This window comes from Manis javanica, chromosome 7, assembly GCF_040802235.1.
Source record: "Manis javanica isolate MJ-LG chromosome 7, MJ_LKY, whole genome shotgun sequence".
NCBI lineage: Eukaryota > Metazoa > Chordata > Mammalia > Pholidota > Manidae > Manis > Manis javanica.
Window position 1 is genome coordinate 71674246 of NC_133162.1, and position 25730 is coordinate 71699975.

General features: G+C 51.3%; 1 protein-coding gene across 6 annotated transcripts in view; it reads right to left on the minus strand.

Moving 5' to 3' along the window:
• Nucleotides 1–25730, minus strand: part of GRID1 (glutamate ionotropic receptor delta type subunit 1) — a 699381-nt gene that overhangs the window by 453386 nt on the left and 220265 nt on the right. For all 6 annotated transcript variants that reach the window (XM_073241118.1, XM_037003097.2, XM_037003096.2 and 3 more), the window contains one exon: nucleotides 7982–8187. In XM_073241118.1, the coding sequence (XP_073097219.1) occupies nucleotides 7982–8187 (206 nt within the window). The remainder of the gene's footprint in view (nucleotides 1–7981; nucleotides 8188–25730) is intronic.

The window sequence follows — 25730 nt, forward strand, 5'->3', positions numbered from 1 at the left end:
ACTGCAGCACCCCAAAGAGGAGCTTCCCAGGAGTCTCCTTCCCCTTCCACTCACATCTGGGCCAACCTTGTGGCAGAAGCAGCAGTGCACAGACCTGAGCCCAGGCCTCAGATGGCCCTGGGTACCTGCACTGCTCCCCTGGAGCTGCTGCTGTGCCATGACTCAGTGTGGGCTGGCGTGCCTGGTGTTGTCGGCAGACCCACCGCCCAGTCACCCCACACCCCAACATACAGCCAGACAACTGCCATCCTAGCTAGCCGGGCCCCGCTGAATGGGCGGCTGCCCCCACATGGAAGAGCAAGCCCAGACAGGATCAGCTGTGTCTGATCTAGGTCTGCTGACCTGGAGACATGAATAACAGCAAATGCCTATTGTTTCGCAGCAGAGTCTGGGGATGGTTTGTCACACTGCGCCAGCTAACTGATACAGAGCCTTCTCTCCTCCAAGCTGACTGGCAGCTTGTGCAGAGGTGGCAGGGGACCAAGGCCAAGTTGCTGCGACACCAAGCAAGGGCCCAATTTGGGCACCTGCAGAGGATGGCCACAGTCATGGGCTGCACAGCAGACAGTTCCGAGACAAATCCATGCCAGTTGGGAGAACCTCACCTCACCCCTACCTCTCTTAACACACCCCAGCCTTCCTCTGCTTCCCATAGTGCAGGAGAAATTCTGCCAATTCCCCGCTGGGCTCCCTACTCCAGCCCTGCAATCAGCAAACAGTGACTCACCACGCCAGGGGAGGCCCCGAAGCCAAAGGCCCATGGGGACCCAGGAGCAGAAAGGGTAATTAAGTCATTCTGCCTACTGCAGTCTGTTTCCCTTTGTAAATACCTGTTTCTCATGTCTGCTGCCTCCCCCACTAAGGTGCTGCCTCCTAATACGCCTCAAAGATTCCCACAGTGGGGAAGGCACTTGAGTGGCTAGTTAATAGCCCACAAAAGAAAGAAAGAACACCAGGCCCATGCTGCAGGGTCACGATCCCTCTCTCTGACCCCAGGAAGGAGGAAGAGGCCTCTCTGACCACCGAGTAAGGCCTTACTGAGCACCGGGAACAGGGTGGAGTGATTCAAGGGGGAAGGGGAAACAACACTCAACCAGAAAGCAAACACCAGAAGGTCCAGCAACATTCAAGCATTTTCACTTGATGAGGGAATGCATCTTCCTTTGAAATATTAGAAATCAAACATAAATTCTTTTAAAATAGTGTCTTGCTCGGTGCCCCTGCTTAGCCAGAGCATTAAGAATGTGTTTGGTCTGCCCCCTATGCAATCAGGCGTCTAGAGGAGGTTCGCGTGGGGCAGAGGGCAGAGCTCCCAGGACTCCATCCATCATTTATCCACTTGCCAACCATCACGCACAGGCCTCAAAAAGGCGATCAGCAGAGATGAACACGTCTGAGCCGGCTCTCACATGCCCCTGGCTTTCATGGGGAGGAAGGCCAAACAGAGGGCCACAGCACACGGGGTGGGTGCCATGCCAGCCGTGGAGTGAGGGTGGCAATGCAGGCATGCTCAGAACGGGGTAGGCCCTGCACCTGCAGGAGGGAGCCCACCATGGCTCGCCAGTATGCATGGAATTCCCCAGCGATGAGAGGAGCATGGGGACAGAGAAGGAAGGGGACAGCAGCCATGTGGAGTCTCTGTTCCCTTCCCAGTCTCAGCCAGGCCCTGAGTCCTGGCTGCCTTGAGCATTGCTGAGCTCCAAATCTGCCATAACAAACTTGACAGAGTATCTCTTCCTTAAGATCTCATTTCTAAGAATTTCTAAGGGGAAAAAAATGAATTTCTCAGACTCATAGCACTTTTGCTGAAGTACCAAGGCTTTAAAATCTATAAACAGTAGGATATAATTAAATGCAAATGCAGGGCCACATTTAAAAATTAATCTTCTATAATTAATTAGTAATTTTAAATATTCTGGTAAATGATACTTAAATGGCACAGAATTATCCTAGCTCTGAGTGATAAAGTCGTCTGCTAAAGATTTACCAGGTTGGAGTGAGAAATATTTGCATATATCATGTGAGACAACAGAACATTGCGATTACTTAATTTACCTTTGCTATAAATGTATTAAAAAGCACAGTCTTTATATTCAAATTGTGTAAGCAAACTCACTCACTGCAGCAAACTGAGAAGCAATTGATTCAAAGCCAGGAGTTAACCCAGGCTGCGCCTCTACTAAGGATGAAATTGGCCTCAAGCCACACTGCTTGCCTGGAAAGCCAGTCTGGGTGGGTGTTGGGAGGGATGTAGGGCGCGGACCTTTCCACCTTTTTTCCCTTTACATTCACCTACACCTCCCAGCCTGGACTAATGGTGAACCCCCTCTCCCAGAGCAATGGGGAGCTGTCCTACCAACAAGCTTTCCCCCTGCTCTTTTGTTCCACATCCTTGCTACAGAAAGAGATCACTGACACCTGTCCAACTGCAAAGGTAAATGCCACCTGCTGTAACTAGCACTTCGTGTGCTGCTTCTTTCCCAACATGGCAATGTCTTCCCCAGATGCTCTGCCACCAGCAATGCCTCCATCCCACTTGAAGCATGCGTGCGCACATTATATGTAGTTCTGCACAGGGTATGTGGTGAGGTGTCAGTACCTGTTGGGCTGTGTGAGTCTGAGGATCTGTTCATACCAGTGTTGGTGGCTGGTTGACTGTACCATTGTATCAACCTGTGTGTGTGTGTGTGTGTTGTGTGTGTGTGTGTGTGTGTGTGTGTGTGTGTGTCTGTCTGTCCGGCTGTCTGTCTGTCTGGTCTCCCACACCAGTCTGCAGGGCTGCTTATCACCAACCCTCTCACAACACACTCCCATCTCTGCACTCCCTTACCACACGCCACAGGCAGACCCAGAACTTTCCACCTGTGACCACAGCCCACCCCCCTTTGCTGACCCACCCAGGCCAAAGGCAAGGTTCTTAAATGAACTTAAACTTTCCCAACAGCAGAAGTTTTAAGACCAAAGCCCTTGCTGACAGGCTGGCCAAGGACTTGATGACCAGCCAAAAAGGTAACCAAGGTGTATGCAAGAATAGCTTGAGCCCTTTCTATGGGAGGCAAGAAATCTAAAAGAGCCATTCATTTTTCCCTCAACAGTCACTGTGGGCCAGGCCTTGAGCTGCTTCCAGAAGATAAATGGTGGGCACTCCCAGGTCCTGCCTCTGATGGAGGGACAGGTTGCCCTACAACTATGGCCACACAGAGCTGGACGGTGCTGGGGCAGCAGAATCTGGGCAGGCAACACTGTCTGCCTCACCAACTGTGAAAAATGAGTGGCAACTCTTCTCCAGAAAGTACTCAAATGATTAAAATAGTTGAATTTTTCTATTCTTTCTAGTGAAGCAAGAGAGATTGGGAGGGAGAGAAGAGGAGAAAATAGAAGATACAAAAGGAAAGAGGGGGGCCTAAGTCCAGCTAGAGACAGGGGCCCAGGCATGATGAATGAGAGTTGAAAGGACAAGGCCCTGCAGTCCCCCACCATATGCCTGGAGTGAACAAGAGCCCTGGGTCATGCCCTCTCAGCTGGCCACTGGGAATGCTCAGCACTGACCAGGGTGCAGAGCCATAATACACAATGTCATGGCAGATTTCTAGGAGGATGCCCCCTCTGTGCCCCCAACTGGTACTTGATCTATGGTTCCTGGTCCATAGTAGGCACCCAACCTTTACTGGATGGATGGATGATTTGTGGGTAGGCAGATGGCTAGATGGAAGGAAGGACAGGCAGATGGAGGGATGGATACATGGACAGATGACAGACAGATGGATGGAATCTCCTTCAGGAAGATGAGATGAAGCCCAGGGCCAAAACTGACTGTGGACCAGAGGTCTCCCCATCACACCTGACCTGGAGAAGAAAGAACAGAAAGACACACATCCCCCCTGGCAGCCCTGGGGCTGTGGTCGTGGAGGGCACTGCAGGCTTTCAAAGCAGTCCTGAATTTCAGATTCCCCACCCTGGACCAAGGAGGCCCTTCTGCTGACATCCCAGCCACTCCCCGCCCTGACAACACACCCACTGCTGTCATGTGTCACCCCCTGAATACACTGGGGCTCTCCAGGCCCCATCCCCCAGTCTCACCTTGGCCATGGGGTCAATGAAATTTCATTCCTGTAGACCCAGCCCCAGTGTCACCCACCCCAGGGAGTGTCCCTGATCCTTTGCCACCCCCATCTCTCCCTGGCCAGAGGGCATGGATCTGTCCTTCATGCTGTCCCAGGACTGGTCCACACCTCTGCTTTCACAGCAAAGGGGCCTGTTTATACCTCTGTCCTCCCCACCAGGCTGGGAGTCCTGCAAGAGCAGGTTCATGGCCTCAGTGTCCAGCAAAGGCTTGGCACAGCACGTGCTGCAGAGATGGAAGAAGAACCCCATAAGCAAAGAGCAAAAGGCTCTGGCAGCCACAGCCGGGGTCCCAGGAGCAAGGCCTCTGCCCCAGCCCCTCTCAGCCGCTGTCACCTCAATCATTTCAGGACTTCTGCAGCCCTGAGTGAGGAACCCACATCCCTCCCTCCCCTAGCTGCTGGTTGGGGCTGACAGGCCACGTGAGGACAGCACCATACATGGTTGTCATGGTCCCCCAAAGCCCTGCATAGCAGCCAATGGTCCGAGAAGAACTGAGGCCCAGCTGAGGAGCAAATGAGCCCCACTCACTTTCCAGTTTGGGGAAAGTGCCACTTACCCTCACTCAGTGAGCTCCAGTGCTGAGCCCCCAACAGAACAGGCTCTGCCGGAGAAAGGGCTCCCTCCATGGTCTGTACTCTCAGCAGCTCCCAGGGGCAGCCCCACGGTGGGCTCCAGGTCTGGGACCAGGACACCACAGTGCTGTCACCCTGCACCCAGTCTCCCCAAGGGGACATTTGCCATGATAATGCACTGATGTGGTGGCTGTTAACACTGACAAAAAATCTCAGAGGATGGAGCATGGATTCCAGACTGAGTAATGGAATGCGAGGAGATCTTGAGGTGGGGCCTGTTGCATGAGCCAACGAGGCCCCCCAAGCAGGCCCCAGAGCCTTGGCCTGCCACACACACCCCAACCCCGACCACCAAGGCTCCCCAAACCCATGGCACCAATCAGGGTAGCCCCTCATTAAATGGGATTACAGAGACGTGTGAACCTCCCAGGTCAAGCCCCTCACAGGGAACGGATACACCCTGACACTGGCAGAAGAGTGGCTCCCAACACAGCACAGGGACAGCCCAGTGTCATGCAGAATTTGTCACTAGCGACAGTGAAAGTTCCAGCCTTCCCAGCAGATTCACATGTAGCAAATGAAAGAAATTCAAGCATCTTCCCCCTCACTCCTATCAGCAAGGCTTTTTGAGCATACAGGGCTGAAGCTCTACTTGGGAGGGCCACATAACCCACCGCTATGGTGGCTCATCCACGCCAGCCCTGACAGGCACATTACTGGCATGTCATCAATAGCAGTGGGGCTCTGAGGCCATCTACTTCCCCATAATAGTAATCTGAGTTTCATAAAACTCAAGACAACTCCTGGCAGTGGGTCAATCTTGTGAACATCCCCCCTTCCTTGTCACAGCAAATAATAGGTTGGGTCAGTCTGCTCAAAAAGCCCACACAACACCTTCAGGCAGTGAACAAAGGTTTTTGCTAGCATGGCATCCCCACGTCTCTCCTAGGGCACCTGCTGGGCTAGCCAGTCACACAGATCATGTTTACCTCGAGTCCAGCTTCCTGTTCTTTCCTGTACCTTACTTAGATGCACTAAAATTCTTTGAGCATAAGCACCTAAAACCCTCTGCCAGAATCCATGCCAGAAGCAGTTGAGCCATACCTTCCCCCATGAAGCCAGCACAGCCACTTTCCACACACTGCAGTATCTGCATTACTTGTGCTTTCTGTAGTTAGCACAGCAACATGGCAGAGGGGCTCTCAAGTGGGTCATATCTGGACGTGAATCCTATTCAATCTCCTGGTGATAACTTGCGTGACCTTAATTTAAGTTCCTCAGCTTCAGTTGCCTCATTTGCAAAGTGTGATGGTTAGAGACGGGAAACAAAGGCCTGCCCAGCAGACCCATGCTGGGCACCCAGGACATGATGGCATACCCTCCCTACCCAATGGCAGGTACACAGGACCAGAGACCAAGACTGACCAGCTAGAGCTGAAGGCAATGAGGCCGGGTGACATCTCTCCCCACGGTTTCCAGCCACCACTCCCAGGGGCTTGTCACTCTTGCCCACTGGCATTAAGACTCGCTACTCCAGGGGCATCCCCAGACCCTCAGCACCCAGCAGAGACTTTGCAAGCATGGTCCGAGGGACAGAGAAGGCAACAGGCTAAAGCCAAGTGTATCCAACACTGTAGGAGTTTGCATAATTCACCACTTGACAATAGTATCTTTAGGCCAGTCTTGGTGAGGTGTTAAATCCTTGTAGGACCTAGAAACAGAGCAAGGGCTGAATTCATCTGGAAGGGAAATGATGAATGTGCACAGTGAACAACAGAGGATGCTTCTTGAGAAGGTATATGCCAAATGCTTTATGGTATCTGTCCCTACTTTACAGATGAACAAAAGGTTATAAAGGTGAGGCAAACTGCCCAAGATCACAGTCAGTGGGGATGCTGGGACTTGCCCCCAGATTTGCTGAACCCCAAAGCCAATATTCTTCCCACTCCCAAGCTCAACAGCAGAGCAGTGGCAAGGAAGAAAGGAAGCAAGGAGAGGAGGCAGGGATAGGAGAGAAGAGAGAAGGAAGGAGCCTGGCAAGGGAATTAGCAGACACATGGCAGGAGCAGACTGGCTGGGGGAATTTAGCAAGCAGGAACACTTTCCTATAAGCAGACATTGGCACATACGCAGCTGGAAACATTCTGAGAAGGCCTAGACACATTCTGCTACTAATCCTAGGCTGCCCATTACTGGCCTGAATCAATGCATACAGGGTAAGTTGTTCTGGCAAAAATGCCAAGCACCAACAGGACATTACAGCCTGGCTGACCCCTGGTGTGACACAGGACCTGATTAGCCGGGAGTGGCAGCACTGCCAGCCAAATGAACCAAATTAAGTGCTCCATATTTTCAGTTCTCCAGCAGTGGCTTCTGGTTGGTTTCTGATACATAAGGTAGCATTTTGAGTAACAATTAATTAGAGGAGAAAGCAGAACATGAAAGAGAAATACATCAAATGGAGTTAGTGCAATTCTGCCTTTCACTTCATTTCTGCCCTCAATCAGAGGGCCAAAAAGGTGACTGAGGTTGGAGGAGGAACGGAGAGAGCATTTAGCCACCCCAAGACCCCATCAGTACACCCCTGCTGCTAGGCCCACCACACCATCAGGCACACAGCTCTGCCAGCACATCTCCCCAAAATCAACCCAGGCCAGAGAGGGACCTGCCAACACCAGCTTATCACCTCTCTGCCACCAGACAATAAGGGCTGGCACCACTCACCCAGCCTATAGAGTGTTTCTAGTTGTCTGTTCAGATTAGTGGACTCTTTGCTAAACTGGTGGACCTTGTCTTCATTAGAAGGTCCTAACCCTTAATAGAGTCATTTGAAAAAAAAATCACTGATTAGCCCAGGCATCCAGAAAACAGGCCCAAGAACCAAGTATCATTTGGTGATATGCAATAGACACCTCCTCCAGGTGACAACAACCCTAGGCAGAGCTGCCCTCTGCAGAAGCTGGCAATTTATTTTACCAGCACAGCCTTACACCTGTCAACAAAGAGCAGAAAATTAAAGAGAAAAAAACATCACACAACAGTCTGACTGTTGTCTCAGAAATCTCTGGCAGTGACTTGTAAACAGGCTTACTACCAGCTGCCCCCAGCCCCTCAGCCTCTGGGTGGGCCTGGGGTCACCTGTAGGGAACCAGCCAGAAACCAAGCTGCGTCAGGGTCTCCTCTTTCATGGTGTGTGCTCTGGGCCCAGCATCCAGAGGTTACCTGAGCCACCCCGGTGGAGGCCTGGGCAGCCGCTCCTATGGCCCCAGGTCCCCATAACCTACCTCGTTGATGAAGGAGTGGGCCCCCTGTGGGCTGAGCAGCAGGATGGCGCGGCGCAGAGTGTCCCGGTACCGATTCAGCTCCTCCGTCTTCATGGTGGTGAAGAGGCTGGCGAACACGTGGCTAATGTTCTTGTCCACCTTTTGCAAAGAGACATCAAGGCCCAGCCGCGAGGCCTGGTCCAGAAAGCTTTGGAGCCCACGGATATCTGAGCAGAGAAGAAGAGGGAGAGAGCTAGCTTTAAGCAGGAGGGAAACTTGGACGGTGTCTGTCTAATTCCACTGCTTCCCTCACCAAACAGGCCACCACCAGAAGTGAGGGATCAAGTCTGCCTCGGTGGTCAAGAGATTGGGAGAAACCTATTTAGTCCCAAGATCCAGTCCCACAGTATGTGGCTCCCACTGTGGGGGTGCTTCCTGCCATCCAAATATCCTGTGACCAGAAAGTGTCCTCCAGGATAAGTGCCCTTTCTCTCCCTGTTGCTTTCACCCAACGGGAGAAAAAGTTCTGACAGTTCTGTTCCTGAGGCTACATGTGGTGGTGATCCCCAGTTCCCTCCACCTCCCTCTGCTCCCCACGACTGAGGATCCTTGGCCTCAGTGGCAGTCTGAGGCCACAGACTGCTCTAACCAGAGCAGGCCCAGCCTGGGTCCCTGCCCCAATCTTGTGACTGCAGCCTGTCCTCACACCCAGCCCTGAGGCGTGAGATCTGTCTTGTTCCAGGGACCTGATTTTCCTGGATGAAATTTCCCTCCTCCACTCTCTCTATAGCTGCAGTGAGACTCACCCCAAATGCAGCCAGAACTCCAGGAACAAGCAAATGGTTCAAGATGGTCCACAGGGAACCATCCTGGCACTTTGATGGCCTGCTCTTTCCCCCATAGTCACCAAGAGGGTAGGATGCAAGCCCAGGGCAGCAGGGACAGCAGGGATACGTTGATGGAATCCGGACCTGAGTACCGCCTTTCGAATAAGCCCACCCACCATCTCAGAGAGACCTAGGTGTCCTTACTTAGGCTACAAGCATTCTCCAGAGGACATGTCAGCAAGCCACAAGCCCACTCTTCCCCTGACCCCTCCCTTCAAAGAACCCACCCACCAAAGCCCTGGCTATAAAAAGTCTCTTGACTTGTTAGAGACTCCCTTTCCTTTGTTCTGCTGACCAGGACAGAGGGGTCCCTCTCAGGTTCAGCAATAAACCTGCTTGGACTGTTGAGTTTGCATCTCCTCTCTTCTTTCATATGGTGCCAAAACCCGGGAGCGGGAGCCAAGAGCAGGGGCTCTTTTGCAGCCAAGGAAGCAGGTCATCCCGGGCTAATGCCTAGATCCTGAGAGCCTCCGGTGTGTCGCCCCGTTTCCCTTCCCTCCCTCACCCAACACCCCGTTGCAAACTCCAGTCCAGGGACCATCTTGCCAGACCTCAATCTACACATCACCACCTGCTATTAATCCATCGCAATTCCCAGGAGGGTAAGATTTTGGCCTTTCATCAGCTTTCTCTTGGCGCCGAGAGAAAGTTGGTCCGGGTCCCCTTTCCTTTATCCCTTCGGTTCCTCTCTGTTCTCCAGTTGAGAACACCACAAGGGGACCTCCTGCACTCTGACTGGGGGGACACTTCCCTTTTGGGGAGCAGGACAGTCCAGCTCCAGGAGCCTCTGGTTGGGAAACATCACAGGGAGACGTCCCAGTGGCCTGCTTCCCAAACCCCAGCCACCCTTTCTCACCCTCCCACAATGGGTAATTCTCCCTCAAAGACATCAGGACACCCCCCCCTCAGCTGTCTCCTACATAATCTTTTCAAATTGGGATTAAAAGGAGACATTAAACCAAAAATATTGGCCTTTTAGTTTACTTCCACATGGCATCAATATAAACTCAACAATAGGTCATGCTGGCCAGTTGAGGGCACTTTTGATTTCCAAATTCTCCAAGATCTTAATAACTTTCTCCAGAGGACTGGCAAATGGTCAGAGGCTCCCTAAGTCCAAGCTTTCTTCACCCTCTGCGAGCAACCCCCACTTTGTTCTTCCCTCTCCTCTCTTCAAATCTTTCTCGCTGAACAAAAACCTTCTAAAGCCCTCTTCATTGAACAAAAATCCCCTACCCCTACCCTGACAACATGGTGCCTGTTCCCCTCTCTTCCCTCTGTTGAGGAGCTTGCCCTGGCTGAGGAAGACCTCTGCCTTATCCTCTGAGCACCTCTCCCCCTCCCCTCCCTCCACCCGCGCCCCCATCCCCTGGCAGGTAAGCCTCCTCTGACCCAACCCTGACAGCTGCTCCCTCTGAGCACCCCTCCCCCTCTATCTGGGCTGTCCAGTATAGCAGCCACTGGCCACATGTGGATATTTAAACTTAAATTCACTAGAATTAAATGACACAATTTCTTAGTCACACCTGCACATCTAAAGTACTCAATGGCCACATCTGGCTGGTGGCTACAATATCGGAAGCACAGAAATAGATCATATATGATGGATCATCACAGAAAATTCTATTGCACATGAAACTCTTCTAACTAGTGTTTTATAAATATGGGAGATTAGCTCATTCAGGACCCTATTCCCATGGCCTCTTGCCTTGTCACTTTAAAGACCCTTCAGCTTCTACTAAGGGTTCAACCACATGACTTGCTTTGACCAACATGACAGTTGTGACTTGGAGTAAGCAGAGGTTTGAATAAATGTTTGTGCATTTCTGTTTCCACTCTTGTACCCTGCCACAACCAGCAGAACATCCCTGGGCTAGCCTGCTGGAGGGATAGTGGATACACATGAAGAAGTATCAGGTGGGCCCTCAGCCACATGCCACCTGAATTCAGAAGCATGAGTGAACCCAGAGCAGAACTGCCCAGCTGATCTATAGACTGGTGATAAACAGTGATTGTTGTTATAAGCCACTAAGCTTGGGGATGGTTTGTTTCTCAGCAATAACTAATAGACCAAGTTTATCAGGTGCGTTATATATAGTATACCTCATGAAAACTTTAGTAAAAGAGCAAGTCCTGTATCTCAAAAAGTTACCCTACGCACAGCTTTCCCTTGGCACTGTCCACATGGGGCTGAGTGCGAGGCAGTCTGGGGCAAGGCCACTGGGGGCTTCTGCAGCCTTTCCCTTCACCTGGATGCCAACAGTCCTCACAGTCCCTTGGCCTTGGCTCTGACGCAGATCCAAGCACAGCTGACAGCGAGAGCCGACTGGGACAGGCATGTGAAGGAGATATCCAGAGACCTACCCTCTACCACCTCCCACTCCCCTTCTATCCTTTGCAAGGCCAGTGTGAGTCTTTACAGTATCTGAGGCTGGCCATGTCTACAGAGGCGTGCTTTCTGCACCTTTACATGAGCGTGTGCACAGAGATGTTTCGGCACAGCTCTGGGTGCACGACTGTGGGCCCACAAGTCAGGTAGGACTCTAGGCACCTCATGTATCACACCAGCATGGCCGGTCCCCTCAGACTGGAAGAGAAGTCCCCTCAGTCCCTTCCCAAAGGCCCTCTGCCTAAACCTCAATCCTAAGGACTGTTTTACTTCCCCAAGGACTGGGAGGTGCCATGGGGGAAAGCAACTGCCCCACAACCCCCAAGTACATACAAAGCCATGTGCACATGGAGAACACATGCCCTCAGAGCTCCTGCACATCCTCAGCTGCCGAGTTTCTGCCTCCTGTTCCCGAAGCCCCTGATGGAATGGAGCTATCAGAGAGAGTTTAAGCTCCCTGTCAGCAGACTGCTCCTCACACCTGGAATAAGTCATGCAAGCTGAAGGCAGCACTCCTGAGGGACCACGGCCTTTGGCCACAACGGCCTGCTCCCTCTTGGCTGAAAAGGTCAGCTCCCAGCCTCTGAAGCTCTTATTTGACTGCACTTGTGGCTCTCCCACCCCACCCCTGGCAGTATCCTCCAGCCTGATACCTATTTTCTTCAGAGCCCTTACCACTGTGGGAAATGATCTGTTTAGCATGTTGTATATTTGTTCCGATCTGTTCTCCAGCTTCTAGGAGTGGGAAAGGCCCCTGTGAGGAACATCAATGAGAAGGAGTCAGCTCTGGAAAGCTCTCAGAGAGGAGTGCTCAAACAGAAACAGCATGTGGAAGGTTCCAGAATGAGGCATCTGTAGATGCAGAGCAATGGCACTGTGCTGCTGTGGATGTGGGGCACCACGTGAGAGTCTGTCTTCCTGCTCACCTGAAGCCAGCCCCTGCCTAGGCCTTGGGGCATTTGCTCTGGGGGCCTTGTCATCTTGATGAGGAGAGGCCTGCTTCCTATTTCTCTGAAAGCTGGCTGCATGTGCCTCATCTGAGCGTCTCCGCTCCTCCCTTTGCTGAATTCCCACGGGCTTCCTCCCTCCACAGACCAGCTTCGTAATGTAGGGCCTGTCATACTCTGGCGCTTCCTGGACAGTCTCCTCTCTGCGCACTGCCACCCACACTGTACCGCTCTAAAGCTCCTACCAAAGTCTGAACAAACAAGGAATCCTCCTCTCTTTCCATTTTTCATGGATTGTCCAGAGCACCCAGCCTGTGACCACCCATCCTTGAAGCTCTCCCCTCTCTGGGCTCCCAGACACCATGTACTCCTTCTGCTCCCACCCAGTTCCCAGTTCCATCCTGTCATATACTCCAGCTCACATTCCCAGCTAATCCTGGGCTTCTCTCTGCCACCACCCATTCCACAGTAAGGCTCAGAGAACATCAACACCAGACACCTATCCTGGTCAAGGGCTCTCAACTTCTCCTCCTAAACACCCCTTGAGTTCATCTCCACAATCCCTTCCCAGGTTCAGGCACCACCAGCTCCCCCTGGGACTTCTGCCACAGCCTCCTACAAGGTCTCCCGAACCCTGGGGTTCTCCCCTCGAATGTCCTCTGCCAGGATGTCTTTTAAGTTCATATCAGCTCATAATATAGCCCTTCTCTAAGACCTTCCATGAATAACACAAGTTTATTTTAAAGTTGCAAGAAATTAGTATGTCAAACGTATCAATCAATCACACGGCCTTCTAGACACTTAATTTTATACACAAATAAACTCCATATATTTTGGCCTTGTAAATAAGGGACTCTCTAACAGCCTTTTCTATTTTTTGCTTTTCTACCACCACCAGAAGACATGCACCATGCACCCAAACTCTGGAAAGAGAAGCTCTTTGCCCTTCCTTGGACATCCCCCACCTCTGCTACACACACACACACACACACACACACACAGACTGGATGCTCGCAATTTGAAATTTACAGAGCCCCATCCCTCCATCAAGACCCAGTTGAAATCATCCCTCCTCTCTGACCATCTCAGATCATCAAGTCAAAACTCACGCCTCCCTTGAGTCATAAATTCAAGGACATGGAAGCAGGAACTACGTCTTTCTCATTTCTCCATTAACTGCAAAGCTCAGAGCCTAACAGAGTTAGAGACAGTAAAAGTTTGTGAATCAAAGTGATCCAAAGCCAAGAACCTGAAGGCCAGGGTGACTTCAGCAGCCACACACTGGTCTGATATCTGAAGGAGGCACAGTCCTACTACGAAAGGAATTGAAATTGGGCAAAAAAAACACTTTTTTTCCCCCCAAATCTAAGATAGCTGTGCCTATTCCACCACTCCTTCTGAAAAAAAAATTAGGTAGTCTTGGGTATTTAAACACTTTCTTCCTTAAAAGTAATTGAAATTAAAAAATACATCTCAAATTGCTTTTCCTACTATTTTCAGTTTCTGAGGAAGGACTAACTGCTGAGAGTATTTATAAAGAATATTTTACCATTTATAATAGAGATACATACATAGGTATGTATGTATGTCAGCTGCCACTTCCCACCAAGAAGTTCAAAGTCCCCAGAAGTGTTTTGGGGAGTCCTGGCAAATTTTCCAAAAGCTGAAACACAACTTTAATTCTACAGACTTCTTTTTAACTTCTTTCTTATCTGACCCCTAAATTTTTGCTTTGTTTTTCTTCCAGATGTAGTTTATCCAAATTCAAGTTCATTCCAAACACCCCCATCCAGGTTCCTCTCCTCCTTTATTGTGCACTCTCTTCCCCACCACCAATTCAGAATGCCACCTTTGTCATAGGCACGGGATGGCTACAGAAATGAGGGGTGACGGAGGCTGGCTCTGCAGATAAGGAAGTTCCTCCATTTCCAAGGACCACAGAGACCTACCTGCTTGGGCTCCAATCAAAAGTACCAGCCCTTCCGTCCACTCATAATGCATTCGATGCCTAACCCCACCGTGCCTCGGCTGGCCAGCTGGGCACCCCCTGCCTACCTTACCATCCTTCTTCTTTTTCTTCCATCCTTTCTTTCTTCCCCACAAATATTTCCTGAGCACTCTTCTGGCCCAGGCCCTTGGCTGGGCCCCAGAAAAGCAGAATTTTAAAACTTCACAGCCCTGTCCTCAAGGAGCTCTCAGACTTGTGGGGAAGACTGAGTCCAAAGCAGAGACTGGCTCCCCTCTGCCATGTACTGAGTGTCCCCTACGTGGCAGGTCGTGTTCCATCTACAGACTGCCCCTCATGGATGAATTTATGTGCTGCAGTCAGTCATGTAGGTGTGACAAAGGACATCTCTGAAGAAGTCAGGCTGGCACAAAGGAGGCCCACGGGAGTTCAGCAAAGGGAGGAGCAGAGACACACAGATGCGGGACATCCCGCCAGCTCTCAGTAAAACAGGAAGCAGGCCTCTGCCCATCATGTGTAACAAGGCCCCCCACCAGAGCAGACACCCCCAGGCCCAGGTAGGGGCTGGCTTCAGGTGAGCAGGAAGACCCTCCAGGGGTGACCCACGTCCTCAGCAGCACAGTGCCACTGCTCTACATTTTCTTGCCCAGGGTTTCATCTGGGAGGGAGGCCTCCCTGTTCTGGTCACAGTTTCAGGTACCCAGACAACAGTCATGGCCAGCCTGAACCTGGGAGTCCCCCAGAGTGACAACCCATCCCCAACTCAAAAAACAGTCCTGCTCTCTATATTAACCACGTCTTTTATTTTCTGTACTCTGATGCTTTGACATCTGGAGCCTCACTGATCATGGAGGGATTCCCCCTCCCAGGGCAAGCCAATCCGTAGAGATAGTAAACAACTCACCCCAGAGCACCCCGTCATGTGCAAACCAGCCACTCCACAGCCCACCCCCAGCTACCTTCTCTCTCACTTTGGGATGCTACCTACCTGCTCTAATCAGCTTGGGCCAGACACCAGACAACACAGGGCACCCTGAGCCCCACAGCCTGCTGGAATTATTCAAGCTGGCCAATCTGAAGACTTGGTGCTTCCCCTAGCGGCCCCCATGGTGTGGTACGCCCCTCCTCCTGGGAATTGTAACAAACTCTCTTTTCAGGGGCTGTCCCCTCTTGATCTGCTGGCCTCCCCATACCTAAATAGTAATAAAATACCCTCTTCCATGGTAACTTAGAGAGGGGCACAAAGAACAGCCCATTGACTACACTCTCCTAAGGGGACACAGGAAGAGCACAAGCATGGGTTCAAATCCCACCCCTTACTAGCTGCAGGACAGGCAGCCACTTCTCTGAGCCCTTTTCTTCATCTGCAAAACAGAACTAATGCCACCTTCCTAGTAGGAGCCCTCTAATCTTCAGTGCAGGGCACCCATTACTGCTGGCACAGTGCAAAATATACATTCAGTGGCTGTCAGCTTCTTTACAACCTTCTCATCAGCACTGGGAACACCCCCAAAAGGGTTCCCAAATGAACAAATCATCTCTCTTGTTCTAGAGGCTCATCAAGAAGGGAGGTACTATCCTGACAATTTGGTGACACAATAGAAGACTAAAAAGGTCGGCACTCCCTTCTGTGATAATGGAAACTCCAAAGTTGTAAAGTGGCTGAAGAGGAGGGTCTGTCATTGAAAACTCTCAGAATGAGAACAAATTTCTGCCCATAAAAGTGGCCTATAATGTCCGGGAGCCCCTGCTTGAACAAGTTTCAGGACCAGCCAGGAAACCATATGAAAGAAGATTGTAGAAAGGAGAATGGGTCATCTGGATAATTCCTTGTGAGTGCATGTACAAGGCACGTGCACACACATGTCATTTCAGACACAGGAGTCCATGAGTGAGCCCTACCCACGCCCCCTGCCTGGAGACAAGGGAGGGCACAGCCTGATGATAACATGTGCATCTCTCCCCAAGCTCTGTTCCTTTCCATTTAAAAAATAAATACAAGGGGAAAAACATTTTAAATAATCAGGCTAGAAGATCGAGATTAAAAACAATTTAAAATAAACATCTACTCTGGCACTTTGGAAAAAACATACCATGCTGCATTAAGTGCTTTGAATTAAGTAAATTACACCAAGTAACTAATTTACATAATGATCACAATTTGCATTTTGCACATGTTATGATGAAAATGGGTTTATAAAATAATTCTTCACCAACTTCTGTTGGGTTCCAGTATTTGGATAAACTTCTGTGGTGTTGATCTGCTACTGTCTTTCATGTTTCAAATCTCTGGCTCCTTCAATATTTTTTTTAATATGGCAAGTCCCTTATTCCCACTGCAATAAATAGTCCCTTTGATTTGCAATTCCCTTCCATCGACTGAGTGAGATCATATTTTTAAAGGATCTTTAATACACTAATGATTCCTAGAATTTTCACAAATAAAGTTTGATGTTCTGTCACCCTGTACTTACGAAGCATTTGGTACTGATTTTAGCAGTTCTTCCTCCAAGATTTGCAGGGTTCTTTGCAAAGTCATGCAGCTTTAGATGTCATCTTTTCAGGACAAGAAATCAGAACAGCTTCTTTCCTGCACCAACAGGCCCCTCGAGAAGAGAGCAAGATCCTGCTGAACATTCTCACAGGAGGCTGAGAATGAGGCCCTCAAAGAGACCAGTCTCTGGCCCCAAGAGGCCACTGCATGTCTTCAGGGCCATGGTGCCCTACAGCCAGGCCCAGAGCCACATCTACCTCTCCTGGAGCTGCTGCAAACTTAGAGGCTTCGTTTCTTTTCTTCTTCTCCACAGCCTGTGAGGAAGGGATAACCATCCCATTTCACAGATGAGAAAACTGAAGTTCCTCCATCACCACCACACAGCTGGCAAGAGAAATGACCCACGTGCATGCTTTGAGGAAGTTTTGCATATTTTCCTGGACTTTTAGCTAACTGAGGTAAGATCCTGAAGCAAATCTAGAAGAGGAATTTCTAAGCTTTTACCCAAATCAGCCACATTTGAATTTGTAAGGGGCCCCAAAGACAATGACTTTGCTTTGTTAATGCCACAGACAAATGACCTCCCTCCAAGGCAGAGCAGGACCAATGCCACACACAATAAGCATGATGAGAAAATCACAGAGCACTTGCTTAAGATCTGGTCTCATGCCAGCCACTATGCTGATCATTTTGCATATATTGTCTCATTTAACTGCCAATACACCCTGATGTCTGTCCCAAAGTCGTCCAATCAGCTAGACGCAAGACTGGGGTTCAAATCCAGGACTCTGATGCCACAACCAAAGCTGTTTCCCCACATTCTCCAATCAGCCAAAGGCATCTGGGAAGGGACGACAAGGAGGCAGTTCAGTCCCCCACTCAGGTGTAGGTGCCTGACACACACATTCCATCTGAGCCTCAAGCACCCCTAGGGAATTGTCAGACTGTACTTATTTCACAGATAAATCCCCAGCTCAGAGCAGAGCTGGGATTAAACAAACCCCAGATCCATCTACTGTCAGAAGCTCTGCTCTCTGTGCTACATGGAGGCATGGGATCTTCTGGTGGGGGCCAGGGCCTCTCCCCAACCCCAGCCCAGGCCTACAGAGTGGCAACTTAGGCATACAGAGCTCAGAGAGACCATGCAGCACGCTGGTCAAGTGCTGGAGTCTAGATTTTAAGAATGGCAAGAAGATGAAAATGTGATGCATGCCATTACCAGCTGTTAATTTGCAATCAGTATTAATAACTGACATTACACAGTGAAACGCGGCATCTTCATTAATTCTGTAAATTATCACTTTGTGGAAAAATCCACGCTCCTGGAAATAGCAGCCTCACCCGGGCTGACTTGAAAGCAACCCTGGGCTGGTTCCACATCTGCAGACCTTCCCTGGGGGTATACCCAGAGACGCTGCCAGCCCACCCTACTCCTCACACAGCACAGGAGTGACAAGGGTGGGAGTGGCCCCACATGCACCTCACTCGCTCAGGCTTTCTCCAAGCTCAGCTTTTCTCCAAGCACGAGTCTGGGGCCTGCACTGTGATATACCCTTTGTGCAGACCAAAGGGATGGATCAAATGAGGAGCTCAGTGAGAAAAGATAATTAAGCAGTGCTCAGAGGCAGGCAAGGGAAGTGCATGGGAAGGCGAGACCCATGGGAAGTGCATGGGAAGGCGACTGTTTGCACAGGAGGTGCCAGGGGAGGAAAGGTCTCTGAGAACCCTTCAGAGAACTCAGCCCAGGAACTGGGGCCTGCAGAACAAAGAGGCCTTGTCCAGGTAGAGAAGAGGGAAGAATACTCCAGGCCAAGAGACATCCGGATCAAAGGCCTCATGGAACCCAAAGGCTCAGCTGGGGCACCACTCATGGCTCTGCTTGGCCATGAGGGACATGGGGCCTGGTGTGTCCCCAGAAAGGGGGCCACAGTGGTATCCTTGGGACTGGCCAGAAAGCAGCAGGAGAGAAGAAAGAGCACCAAGGCTGCCTGCATTCTGCTGAGACCAGGCCTGTGGCCCTGGCCATGCCAACCCACTCCTCCTGCCCCTTCCAAGCCAAGCCCTTGAGACAGAGGAAGGACACAGGGGCAGCACAGTCAGAGCACCGGGTGGACCTGAGTGCCCTCCACACTGGAGCCACATGGTCCAAGCAGCTGTTGCCTACCTGTTGCAGAAGCCTTTCCAAAGCAGGACTGTGGCTCTCACATAGGAGAGAGTTGGGCTCTGGGGCCTGGCCCCAGGATTTGTACTCACCCATGTTGCACTCTGGCCTGGACATGTCTGCTCAGCTCTCCGAGTCTCAGGTGCCACCTCTGTAAAATGGGCAACGTGAAGCCTTCCATGTGGTAGGACCATTGTGAGGAGCAAAGGCAGTGATGGACACAAAGTGCCTGGTTGAAGTCCAAGTGTGGGGAGGCTCAGAACAACAGGCCCGCCCCTCCAGCAACCCAGCCGCTCCACCCCTCCTGCTCCATGCCAGGCCTGGCAGAGAGAGCCTCCATCTTCACAGCTCTCCACTGACCTCACGACAAATGTTCTTTCACTTAGGTATTTAATTTGCATAATTACTCTCTGATATTTACTCAGATTTAACTTGTTTCCTTTGGAACTTGCCTTTGAAGAGGAAGTGCCAGAGTCAGGAGTGAAGCACAACAAGGGGCCCACAGGTGCCACCACCCCTCTCTGAGGCCTCTGAATGCCCCCTCCAGAGAAAGACACAGCTCTGCCCAAGTACTGCACCATGCACGGGGCCTCACTCTCCGTGTGCCAGATGGGCACCAGGCCAAGGTGGGTGGTGGCCCCCAAAGACCTCACCTAGAGAGGGAGAGACATATAAATACCTGTCCTGGAAACACTCTGTGCCTACCCCACAAGGAGGTGGCAGTGCCAGGGAAGGAGGGCAGGAGTCACAGGGTGTCAGGGAAGGGGCCAAGACGGGCCTTGGGCTGAGCTGGAGCCAGGTGGCAGTGCACATACACTCCCAGGGCACTACCTGGTGCAGCAGAGAGTGAGGTCCCGGGGTGGTGTGCAGATAAGTTTCGGAATCCAAAGCAAGGCGGACCACAGAGGATACTGTGCACACATCGTGGGAAGGAAGAAAAGGTTTGATTTTGAAAATTTCACTGGGCAGTTCTGTAAGAGGCACATAACCTGGAGGACAAAGGCCCAAAGGCCATTGAAAGCTAAGGCCATGGCCTAGGCAGGATCCAGTGGAGCCTGAACACAGACGGGAGGACTGGGGTGGACAGGAGGGCCACTGGGTGCAGAGAAGGAAGGTGAGGAAGGAATAGGGATGACAGATGCCAGGTTAACGGCTGTGGATGAGGAAACAAAGAAACGCAGCTAAGGGTGGGGAACAGAGTGCTCAGCCCTGAAGCGCCAGCTGCCCAGCCTCAGGCCTATGCTGGGCACATCAGGCCTCCCCTCCTGCACCCTGCACACTCTCACACACACACATGCATGCACTCACATACACTTAGATGTTCACACTCCACACTCACATTCATACTTACATGTTCACATACACTTGCTCACACATATATACCCACTTGCACACTCATGCTCACACCCACACATGCCCGCTCACACAGTGGTGTGCTGGAACTGGTTTGTACTGCTTCATGAGAACCAATTGTTAAATTTTCAGGAATTCTGTGAGTCCTTTATTAAACACAGCCACTATAAATCATATAAACTTACAATTAAACAAATTATATTACAAACAAAATTGATTAACACACAAAGCTCATCACTCCCTAATTATTTTCCTGCATTTTACATTATCTGTGTTCACGAGGCTCTTAAATATTTATCTATTGTCTCTGAAATACCCCAGAGTGGCACGTCATCCCTCCCCAGCTCCACAATCAGTGACATCACAATGCTCAAAATTAGCCACCATGGGAGTATTTACGCCCAAGAGAACAGCAACGCCCAAGAGAACAGCAAAACTATAAATCGAGGCTTTCTGTTTTCTTGGAGAGCTGGTTGTTAAACATCTATGAGCACACCACTGCTCACACACATTCACACCCCCACCCCCACGCTTACCCATCCACTGACACACCCAGACACACTCACACACACAGCGGCACTCAGCTCGAACACACACATTCACACACACAATGATGTACTCTCACTCTACACACTCACCAGCATTTCATCTGCCAGCATCACACAGATGGTCAGAAATCACAGCCACACCTGGGAAGGAGAATGGAGACTGCTCTGAGGCTGGAGGAACCCTGGGCCTGGGGGCTGACTGCCCCAGAACGTGTCCATGCTGTGGCCTCCCCACATGGCCTGGGAGGCAGAGGTTCAGTGCCTTTCTCTGATCACTGAAAGCACAGTGATGGCAAAGATCACTCATAATCAGGCTGGTGGTCAGCAGAGGCTGGGAGCTCAGCAAGGATGGGGAGACACGGCTGGACACCCCAACACAGACAGCCAGGAATTCATCCAGGCACACCATCCCAAGGTGGGCTTCTGTGGCCCCGCACAGTCCTACTTTCAAAATGTGCCTGCTAAATCCCAAAATTAAACCCACATCTGTATTAATTAAGAGCCAGGATCCACAGGCCTAACAGGACTGCCAGCCCATCCATCACGGATGGTTAACTGCCACCAGAACCTCTCAGGCTGGATTACAAACGGGATTCAGGGTGGGGGCCAGGGGAGGCAGGATATTATCCTAAAATATAATTTGAACTTTCCTTCCAAAATACCATCCTCAGGCTGATCCATCACATGCCCTCACCTGCCTGGACCCACCACAGCAAGGGCCGGATCGTGGGGCCATCCATCTCCAGCCACCAGAAGGCCAGAGCTGCACTAGGGCTCAAAGGAGGATGGGGACAACTGGACTAACAGCGTGAAAAATGCTGTGGGCAGGCATAACAACGTGAACATGGCTGCCAGGGCCAAGGCCACCCCTGCTCCTCCTCCCAAGGGCAGGTGTCCTTCCTGCCAGGAGCGCTGGTGGGGACAGGGGAACAGCGTCCCAGGCTGGGCTCTTCCCACATGCTCTCCTCATGCCCTCTTCACAGCCAGCCGGGGAAGGCAGTACTAGCATTACCGGTTTACAGATGAGAAAACTGGAGTCCAGAAGGCTTCAGGCAATTGAGTAACAGGCTGACCCAGACAGATCTGACCACACCCCCACCACTCTGCTGTCCTTGGAGGAGTGAACACAACAGACATTGACCACGCCCACAGTATGTGCCCAGGCTCTGGGAGCACCTGGCTCCCGTCTGACTCCAGGATGGCCTCAGTATCCCCAACAGGGTCCAACCCAGCAGCAGCAGGTGCCCCCGACCGGTGGCACAGGATCTTCAATGTCTTACTCACTACTCCATCCTGAGCCCTAAGCATGGAGCCTGGCACATAACAGCAGCTCAATAAAGTCACCTAGGGAAATGTGTGAATTAGCTAATGAAAGGCAATTCGCTGCCCAGGGGTAGAAGCTCAGGTCCAACAAGAGACTCCTGGGTTGTAGCAGAAACCCATGCTGGGGCCAGTTTGTGAAGCTGGGAGGAGGGGCTGGCAGGGCTGCCATGGTGGATTAAGCAGGAGCACATGCCTCTGCCCACCACGGCCTCTCCTGGAGCAGTGACCATGGAGGACATCCTGGCAGTGCACCAGGCACAGCCCTGTGCTCTCCCCAACTCACCTACTCACACCAGGAGAGCATTTCTATTGCATTACCTCCATTTTACAGATGGCAAAACTGAGACTCAGGCAGGTAAGAACTAGAGCCACAATTCCAAAGCCCCTGCCCCTTGCCTCTCAACTTTATGGGGACATGTGCACCACACAGAAAGCCCTCATTGTTGTTAACAGCCTTTGCCTTCCAGCAAAACCAGTCATCAAAAATAACCCACACTCTGCCCAGTGTCCCCTTCCCAGTCCAGCACTGTGGGCTGTACAGTGCACAGATGGGTGGGGCCTGCCCTGTGGGAGCCGTGGGACCGAGCCACCCCAGCCTGCAGCCGTTGGCCCAGTGCATACATTTCAGGCTCTGCCATGCTGGGTTAGGGGCCAACCTGCCATTCTCCAAAAAAGTGGCCACCCAGCCTCAGCTCGGAGCACCAACTGGGCTCTTCCCTAGCCCACAGCTGCCTTCCCCAACTTTACAAGGGCAACTGGAGATGAACATTCCGATTCTGAGTTTTCACTGTGATCATAGTGATTTCCACTTTGGAAGGAAATGAGCACCCCAGAAAGCATTTAGAATTAATCTTATCATTCTAGAATAGCAGTAAAACTCCATTAGGAATGAAATATTTGCAGTTTATTGCAAGCCCTGTCACCAGGAGAAAAGAGAGATCTACTTGTCTGTTGGTCCCAGGACCGTGGGAGGTGACACAGCTCAAGCAGAAGTCCCCTTGTCATCACTCCCCTGCCCCTCCCTCTGACTACATACATCAGCATAACTGAGGGACATGTGAATAGTCCTCAGGGCTCTCTCATGGAAAGGGCTTGGAGAGCGCAGGACGGAGAAGAGTGGGTCTGAGGACCTGCTCCATGGAGGACAGGCCTGGGGAGGATGGGAGGAGAGAAACGGCAGGGGAATGAGGACGATGCAAGGTGTTCAAGAGCAACCAAGTCTCTGATGGCAGGACCAAGACACCCAGGGCATGGTCCAGCCAGGCTCTGACCTCACACTCCTCCTGGAAGCTGAAGGGTCAGGACCTAGAGAACACCACGCACATGCTGGCCTACCAGCTCCTTTACAGAGACTGAATCCAGGTTTCGGAGGTCAAGCCCAGCGAGGGATCCCAGAAGGAAAGGGAGCGAGGGCCTCTTAGGCGGTGTGTCATCGCCACAACATTTGCCACCACAGGGAAAAGAGCTGCGTGGGGGGAGGAAGGGCCCATTTTGCTGGGGTTCAGAAGTCAGCACCCCATTCTCTCCAGGTCCTGACCCATCTCTTCTCACCCCTAGATGATATCATCCAGGCTTGTGGCTTCAAATACCATCCACACCTGACTTACACTGGAACCCTGGGCTCTGCCAGGACTTCCAGACTCATCTGTCCACTTAGAAATGAGAATTTAGTAACTCAGCCAAAACAGAACTCTCAAAGCTCAATCCCCATCCCAATAAATATTACCACCCATTCAGTAGCTCAGGCCAAAAGCCTCAGTCTTTCTGACCTCCCTTTTCCTTCTCCTCCCCAGTGAGCCACAAGGTACTTTAAATTCAGCCTCTCCTCCCCATCACCACCACTGCCTCCCTGCTCCTCACCTCCACCATCTCTCCTAGAGACTCTTCTGACAGCCTCCTACCTGGCCTCCCTGACTCAGCCCTCACCCTCCTGCAGTCTGTCTACCACACAGCAGAGACAGTGAATTTTTGAAGCATGAAGCAGACATCTGCCCTGCTTAAAAACCCACCAGTGGTCTCCTAACATGCTGAGAACAACATCCCAACTCCTCACCCAGGATCTAAGAGGCCCCGCATGACACAGACCCCAACCTGATCAACCCAAGTTCTTTCTCTCCCCTCTGCTTCCCCACCCTCCAGCCACACATCCTCCTCTCTCCTTTGGGGACACTCCCAGCTCGCTGCCACTCAGGAATTTCACACCTACTGTTCCCTCTGCTGGAAAGCTCTTTCCTAGTTTTTATCTTCCTGCCTCCTTCAGTGCATTGTGTTGTTGATTCAAATGTTACTTCCTCAGAGGGACCTTCCTTGAGCTGCCAGGTGGCCCCTCTTCACCCCTACCTGTGACTCCACCACACCCCACCCTTCTTCTTCATACCACCTCTCATCTCCTGCAATGATCATTTTCCTTGATCGGTCCTCATGTCTTGTCTCCCACTGTGTCGCCAGGACCCAGAGCAGTGTCTGGCACTTACCAGATGTTAACTGACAGCCCAAGTGAAACTTAGGGGCAGGATGCTGCCATGGGGAGAGCCCAGGTTTGGAAGTAGACTGCCCTGGGTTTGAAGTAAGCTTGGCTCAATCCCTCCAAGCCCTGTGACTTTGGGCAAGTCACTTCAAACCTTACTAAGCATCAATTTTCTCATCTATAAGATGAAAAAAAATAGTACTCAGTTTGAAGAGTTGGTGCCAGGATTAAATAAGATAACAAGCGTAAGGTGCTTGGAATGAACTTAGCGAACAGTCACTATTTTTATTAATAATAATAATAGCAGATGTGAAATACCTACATGAAAGTGGGACTAGAACAATGGCAGGTGAGCAGGGAAAAATGAATGAAACATACTTATCTGGGCACCCACCACACGTCAGGCACTGGGCTGGCCTAGGAGGCCCACAGAGGTGAACGCTGCCTGAGCACTGCCTCCAGCAGCTGGTGGGCTGGGGAGAAGCCAGGTGTGGCAATGCTGCACCCAGTGGCAAAATTAAGAATAGAGGTGCATGTAGACACAATGAGAGTGCTAGGAAATGCTTCACCTTCATGGAAGATGAAGAAGGGAGGACAAGAGAGGTGGGGGATGGCTGTTCTGCCAGGCATATCCCTCTTCCTCTGGCAACACCTCCCTGCTCTTGTTCCGGGGAATGTCACCTGACCTACTCCAGTTTTTCAGTGCTTGTCCGGGCTGCCCTCCAGAGCCCCCTGCTCCCCACACTCTGGTCCAGTAGAGGGCATATGATCCAGGCCAAGCCAACAGAGCCCATCCCTGCCTTTTCTAAGGTAGGAACTAAGAGAAGAGCGGTAAGCCCTCTAGTGAGAAAGCATGCCTCATGAGGCTCAGGAGGTGAAAGCTGCCATGTGAATATGGAGGAAGCGAGGCTGAGGTAATTAGCCAGTGTGCTCATGGAGAAACAAAGGCGGGGAGAAAGCTGTGGCCAAATATAAAGGAACCAGCTTAGGCATCCGTGGGGGCTGACAGGTCTGCAAGCCTGTAGACTGAACCCTCAGGCTGGCAACCCTCAGCCGGGGGCTGAAGCTGAAGCACTGAAGCAGAATTTCTTCTTCCTTGGGGAGTTTGCTCTCGAGGCTTTGCTACTGATTAAATGAGACCCACCTAGATTATCAAGGATAATCTCCTGTATTTAAGGTCAACTGATTGTAGCTGTTAACTCCATCTACAAAACACCTTCACAGCAACACTGAGG